This window comes from Oncorhynchus nerka, unplaced genomic scaffold, assembly GCF_034236695.1.
Source record: "Oncorhynchus nerka isolate Pitt River unplaced genomic scaffold, Oner_Uvic_2.0 unplaced_scaffold_4359, whole genome shotgun sequence".
Classification (NCBI taxonomy): Eukaryota; Metazoa; Chordata; class Actinopteri; order Salmoniformes; family Salmonidae; genus Oncorhynchus; species Oncorhynchus nerka.
The window spans coordinates 4,572-11,753 of record NW_027036940.1 but is presented as its reverse complement, the minus strand read 5'-3'; the positions used below and the strand labels follow the sequence as shown (position 1 = coordinate 11,753).

General features: G+C 43.2%; 1 protein-coding gene across 2 annotated transcripts; it reads left to right on the top strand.

Annotated features, from left to right (window-relative positions):
- Positions 1 to 1,444: 1,444 nt before the first annotated feature.
- On the top strand, positions 1,445 to 6,937 carry LOC115104290 (probable ATP-dependent RNA helicase DDX5). 2 transcript variants are annotated; one of them, XM_029625667.2, is made up of 13 exons: positions 1,445 to 1,593; positions 2,392 to 2,563; positions 2,744 to 2,840; positions 2,945 to 3,078; positions 3,189 to 3,254; positions 3,333 to 3,474; positions 3,552 to 3,712; positions 3,812 to 3,984; positions 4,101 to 4,211; positions 4,294 to 4,355; positions 4,433 to 4,492; positions 5,741 to 5,972; positions 6,179 to 6,937. In XM_029625667.2, exons 1-13 carry the CDS (start codon positions 1,553 to 1,555, stop codon positions 6,204 to 6,206), a joined length of 1,479 nt encoding a protein of 492 aa, XP_029481527.1. In that variant the 5' UTR covers positions 1,445 to 1,552; the 3' UTR covers positions 6,207 to 6,937. The 2 variants fall into 2 exon arrangements, with proteins under 2 accessions (XP_029481527.1, XP_029481526.1); XM_029625666.2 differs by having other exon boundaries at positions 1,447 to 1,593; positions 5,741 to 5,959.
- The last annotated feature ends 245 nt before the right edge of the window (positions 6,938 to 7,182 follow it).

Sequence of the window (7,182 nt, the reverse complement as noted above, 5' to 3'; positions counted from 1 at the left end):
TTTTTTTTTTGAACGGAGCATGCTTATCTCTAATGCTTGTATTCAGGACAAAAAGTTCATTTCTTTGCCACTTTATTTGCAGTTTTACTTTAGTGCCTTATTGCAAACAGGATGCAGGTTTCTGAATATTTGTATTATGTGCAGGATTTCATATTTTCACTCTGTCAATTGGGTTAGTATTGTAGAGTAACTACAATGTTGTTGGTCCATCCTCAGTTTTCTATCACAGACATTTAAACTCAGTAACTGTTTTAAAGTCATCATTGGTGAATACTTTCCGAAGTCACTGTAATTAACGGCAGTAGTCTATTAAAGGCATTTTAGTGGAAAAAAATATAGACACCTGACCCAGAACTACACTAACAAGTTCCGAGGTTAGGGACCTTTTACTGTAAATCAACATTTTCACATTACAGAGTAGCTTTTCCTATTTCCAAAAACCCTTTGCAGTCTATTATTCATTAAACACATAATCTGATTAAGTGGCTTTAGGTCTACCATCTTTTACGCTAAAGGAATCAGCAGAACTCTAATTTGGGGGAGATGTTACTGCATATCGACTGCACTAGTTTGAGACTGCCATCTAGCCATATTTTTTTTCGTTGACTTGACGTCACTTATGGTAAAAGGAAAGCAACCGGATCACAACTGTTTTTTTTTTGTACATATGCTTTCGCCAACAGGTTTCATTAAATAATCCCAAGTGAAACACCCAGAGAGCTATGTCTAAATATGTTGCTCTGATACACCTAAACGCGATAATTTGTTTATTTGTCAAACGGCAGTCAAGCATCGATCATCATGTCACCAGAATTAGACCCTCAATATCTATTGGAAATGAGCATCAAGATCACCGTGAACTTTTACCAACCTGTGAAGTTCATAACAATTGATTTCATATGTAGCCCAATAACCCGAATGGTTTCCCGAGTCATACCACATCGTCGCGTGAATTTCTCACATAAATAATTTTACGGACACACCGTCGGCATTTATATCACAGCTGTTAATACGGTATGAATTTACTCGTATACAACTATATGGAAACGTGGTTATTGTGATACACCTGATAAAATGTGATACATTGATTATAATACTAATACCTAGCGAAATTCCACAAGTTGTACACAATAGCATTCTGTCGTATTAGATATTTAATTTGCAATAGCTTTTGTTTCAAAACCTTTTTTTATATAATAGATTTTCATATGGGATACAGATACTTTATCTATACGGCGCCTTCGACATTATAAACATATTGCGACAAAATTAGGTCCTCCATTTCACACCATTTTCGGAACATCGACGCAAAATATGCACGTGTTCCTTCCAAATAGCTTTGAATGTGACGTTACGCAATGTGCTGCGGTGTAGTCAGTTCACCGCGGATTAATACTTAACTCGGACGGAGCGTGACACTTCCTCATGCAATAAAAGCCGAATCTCCTTTTAGTTCACCGGCATTTCAGCATCATCACGGCAGTTCGGGTTTGATACCGGATTTTCAGGCGTAGTTTATTTATCGTTTTTATTTATACACTTTGTTTACAAGATGCCTGGATTTTCCGACAGAGATCGTGGTAGAGATAGAGGGTAAGTGTTTGAATGAATTTTAAGTAAATTTAACACCTCGTTGTCTTGTCAGAAATGGCTGACATGACGCACGGGATAACCGTAGATACCGTACTATTTTATCTAGCTAGGTATATTTCGATGATTATTTTTTACTTAGACTGCCGTTTTTCAAACTTAAAAAAAAAATGGAAACTATCGAAATCTATTCAGAATTAGAAGGGACCAACGTTTTTAAAGGCCTCGTTTCGTCATGAAACTAGCAAGAGGCCTGATCTGAATCCGAAAATTCTTAGCTGGAGGCCTGCTAATTAAAATCACGAACCCCCTAGTCAGCGGTTGTAGTAAATGTCTAATTTACCTTATTAACGTTATGAAAATGTGATCTTAACATTAACATTGTGCCTCATCGTACAGCAAGTGTCAGATAACCGGTAAACTAGCCGACTAAATGTATTTGTACGCCATGTGGCATTATTGAATGCGAATACAAAATGCCGGCCGGTTTTTTTTTTTTTTCATTGTTCATGTGCGGGATATATATTGAAGATTGCTGTTTTTTTTAAAAATGTGACTCAGTCCAATAAGCCACGCGTTTCTTCTAGTTTGTTAACGCTGGCAATAGCTTCTGCATCGTATTGAAGTTGGGATAATGTCATGTTTAATTAGTTACACGCTTACTGCTAGTGTTCTGTTAATTCTACATTTAAAAAATACGTTTCTTTGATTGGCGGTTACTCAAGCGAGTTTATCCACATGTAACCTATATCTCTTTTACATTGGTTGGCGTGACTAACATTAGACCATCCATTTCCCCAGTTATGGCAGTGGACCACCTCGTTTTGGAGGCGGCGGAAGAGGAGGAGGTGGTGGGGGGAAGTTTGGTAATCCCGGTGATAGACTGCGCAAGAAGCATTGGAACCTTGACGAACTCTCTAAATTTGAAAAGAACTTTTACCAAGAACACCCGGATGTTAATCGGAGAGCTCCGGTATGTATTCTAGTGGTCAAAATCCAGATGCAGATTTACTCTAAATGTTACGCAATGGTCATTGGCATGTGTTCTTGCATAGGTTCCTCTTCCTGCCCAATCACCAATGGCCATTTGCTGTCGTTGTCTTTTGCATTGCCATGCCAATTGATCTGAGTCGCTACATGTTTGTCATTGCAGCAAGAGGTTGCACAGTACAGAAGTACTAAAGCTGTTACTGTGAAGGGGAGGGACTGCCCTAATCCAATTATGAAGTTCCATGAAGCAAGTTTTCCAAGTATGCACATCCACTCATATCTGACACATTCAGTTGAAAAATGCATTTCTGATCTGAACTTTTCTTCAATTGGTTAGTTTTCATGTACCACCCTCTTTCCACAGCATATGTGATGGATGTCATTAACAAAGCAGGCTGGTCAGAACCAACACCGATCCAAGCACAGGGTTGGCCACTGGCATTGAGTGGCAAGGACATGGTTGGCATTGCACAGACAGGCTCTGGGAAAACTCTCTCTGTAAGTGTTGTGAGAGTCCTAGCCTTTGACTATTCCAACAATTTAGAATTGCTCTTAAAAATAAGGACTAGTGTTTTTTTCTGTAATGCAATGTCACTTTTTTTCTGCAGTACTTGTTGCCTGCAATCGTGCACATTAACCACCAGCCTTTCTTGGAACGTGGAGATGGCCCTATTGTAAGTACCATGGATATTCTGACTTGTATCTAATCTCACACCCACACTTGGATTTATGGTATTCAATCTTTCTTTCAGTGCTTAGTGCTTGCCCCTACCCGTGAGCTGGCTCAGCAGGTCCAGCAGGTGGCGGCAGAGTATGGCAGAGCTTCTCGCCTGAAGTCTGTCTGCGTTTATGGGGGCGCGCCCAAAGGGCCACAGCTCCGTGACCTGGATAGAGGTAAGTTCCACAACCGCTCTATGTATTTGGCTGATTTGAATCTATGGAATTTGGTGCAAAATTTTTTTTTATTATAGGTGTGGAGATTTGCATTGCCACACCTGGCAGACTTATTGACTTCCTGGAGGCGGGAAAGACGAACATGCGCAGATGCACTTACCTGGTCCTGGATGAGGCTGACCGAATGCTCGACATGGGTTTTGAACCACAAATCCGAAAGATTGTGGACCAAATCAGAGTGAGTTCTGTTGTGATGCATTAATGTGCTAAAAGTCTACTGATCTCACTTGGTACAGTCGTCAAGGGTATATTCTGACTCCTTTCTTGTTCTTTCCAGCCTGACCGACAGACGCTGATGTGGAGTGCCACCTGGCCCAAAGAGGTGCGCCAGCTGGCAGAGGACTTCCTGAAGGACTACGTCCAGATCAATGTGGGAGCTCTGCAGCTGAGTGCCAACCACAACATCTTGCAGATTGTGGATGTTTGCAATGATGGCGAGAAGGAAGACAAGTGAGTCCTGTCTGACCTGTGGCATTTCTGTAATGTATATTTAATGGGTGGATAATATGACTCAGGTGCTAGTTGTGTAGTCACTAATTGAATGCTTCCCGGCCTTCCTCTTCCAGGCTCCTCCGCCTACTTGAGGAGATCATGAGTGAGAAGGAGAACAAGACCATAATCTTTACAGAGACCAAGAGGCGATGTGATGAGATCACTAGGAGGATGAGGCGGGATGGGTAAGTGACATCAATACTTCGTTCTTTAAACTCAGGGTAATCATGTGTTTTACTGGACTCAATTGACACTTGCTCCTTTTAGTTGGCCAGCAATGGGCATCCATGGAGACAAGAGCCAGCAGGAGAGGGACTGGGTGCTCAATGGTGAGTTTTATCACAAGAACAATTTAGTATGACACAACCTCTTATGGCCAGCTATCAATTTATTTTCCTTCTTTCAGAGTTCAAGTTTGGAAAGGCGCCAATTCTCATTGCCACAGACGTCGCCTCCAGGGGTCTAGGTTAGTTTCATTCTGTCCTTGGTCCCTTGTACCAACTTTTTTTCCTGAAAGAAAGTGGTTCTTTCTGTAACTCTTCTGCCTTCTGAGTTTCTCCCCTATCTGAAGGAGCGGTCTTTTGAGGCAGGGCCTTGGCATGACACGCCCAGGTCTCCAGAGGGGGAAGGAGGACTCTTGGAGGTGTCCTGACTGGGACATCACCCAGTCACATACAGAGGTGGCGGGGTCTGAGTGCTGACTATCACGCTGGGCTGCCCAAAAGGGGGCCTAAATGAGAGTTAGCTGCTGCACCCCTGTAAATGCAGCTGTTCTCTGGCATCGGTTTGGACTGCTTCACACCCAAGCTCATGGCTCCACCAGGCTCTGCTGTTTCCATGTCTTGCATGTCGGTTTGGGCATTGCAAGTCATCGAGTTCTGGGAGGTGTAGCTATCTCAAAGCATGTGTGACAAATGTGGCAGTTTCCTAAACTTCTGTTTTGAGAGCAGTTGTAGGTCCAATTACACGTTCACCTCTGTAATGATGTGGCTACTGGCGTTTAGTGTCAGTGGGTCATGTCGGTTGGCTGGGGATAAAAATCCAAGCTCGCACTCCTCCCTCACCTGCGTTTCAAGTCATGTCGAGACCTGCCAACGAGAGACATTTGATCACGTGAACACTGGTTCTGGGAATATCTTGCTTTGAGGCAGGGGGTACTTTTGTTATGGTCACAGGAGTAAGTGGCTCAGTCTTTTAGCTTTTCCCAATTGTTTATAGTCTTGGCAAGACGGTGCAGTGTGGCCTTTATAGCGAGCTTCTTATGAGTGTGGGAATAAAGGGCCTTCGTTATCACCATAAGGTCCTTGTTTTGGCACATGAGGAGGCAACAGTGCGCATAGTGGCCTTACTGTGTAGAAGCACCCGGCAGTCACTTGTCATTGTTTGGGGAGTTTTCTGCAATGGGAATGGACTAGTGAATGCATACTCTATGGTAGGACTTCTGCTCCTTTTTTTGGGGGGGGGGGGGCTGTTGAGGGGCTATTTGTATTGGGAAGCATTTGGAGTGTGCATCGTTTCTCTCTTCCCACTGTAGTATCCCCACAGATTAAGTCTTTCTGGAGTTGTCTAATGCTATTCTTTACAGCCTAGTGGAAAAACCAGCTACATCCAGTGAATGGTTGTACTAACTTTGCTCTTTTGGTCTGGCTGTTGTGGTGTGCATCTTTGTGCGCTCCTTTGTTTTTTTTTTGCCACACCGCAACACATCCTACAGATGTTGAAGATGTGAAATTTGTCATCAACTTTGACTACCCCAACAACTCTGAGGACTATATTCACCGCATCGGCAGAACTGCCCGGAGCCAAAAGACTGGCACAGCCTACACCTTCTTCACCCCCAACAACATGAGGCAGGCCAGCGACCTCGTTGCTGTGCTCCGTGAGGCCAACCAGGCCATCAACCCTAAACTCCTCCAGATGGCGGACAGAGGAGGTAAATCTAATTGGTGAGATACAGGAACTGTGGTTCAGCTGCAGCCATTTTTTTTCCTTTTTGTTGACGTGGATGGGTTTGGCACAGTCAAAGCTATGGGATCTTGATTTATTTTTGTTAGCCATTTACCCCCCTACAGTGTTTTCCAATGTACCCATTTCATATCACTCAAATTGGCATGAAAGAAGACTCTAATTTGTTGTTGGTTTTTCCTTTCAGGTCATTCAAGGGGAGGCAGAGGTGGTAGTGGATTTAGGGATGACCGTCGGGACAGGTACTCCTCCGGGGGCAGGCGTGACTTCAGTAGCTTTAGGGACAGGGAAAACGATAGAGGTTTTGACAGTGGACCAAAGAAGGTCTTTGGCACAAATTCACAGAGTGGAGGCTATGGGGCAAGTGGCTTTGACAAAAGCGGCAATGGTTTTAGCGGCTACGGCAGCAACGGCCAGTCAAACTATGGTACCAGCCAGGCCGGGGCGTTCCCAACGCAGAACTTCCAGGCCCCACAGTTTAGTGCCAACCAAGGAGGTGCACAGAATGGCATGAGCCATCAACAGTTCCCCTTCACGCAGCAACAAGCACCACAGCCCATGGTGCCTTACCCAATGCCCCCTCAATTCCCACAGTAAACATGCACATGAAAGTAAAGATGGTAACTTATTGCTTTTTTGTCTTGTTTAGTCCTATACTCTATCCCAAATTGTACTGTTTAATTTTTTACGCAGGGTTCAATTGATTTTTTTTAGCCTCTATCAAGTCCTTGTGGGGAGGTCCTGCAGCGCAGCAATAGTGATGGCGCACAGTTTTGCTTTCTTTTACGTATTTAATTTGTTACATTCCTCAGTGATGTTTAGTCTTATTTTGTACTAGTTATTGCAGATGTATTGTTTTGTCCCACCTGTACCATTTAAAGTGATATGTTAAGATCTTAACTGGGAGGCACTGCATGGCCTTTCGATTAAAAACCAAAAATACTTATCGTGTTGTCTTATTCTTTTACACCACTACATGAGTTTCTGTAAATGCTTGCCTGTCCACTTTGCTTCAACATCGGGTAAATGGCTGAATGCTCAGGAGTGGTAATCTTTTGTCTAGCAGAGTCTATGAACATAGTCATTAGCTTAAATTAGTTACTGCCTATGCTTGACTAAGCAGCACTAAATACTGGGAGTTGTGACTTGGCATAACTGCAAGTCTATGTAATAGTGTAGTTGGCTTTAAAG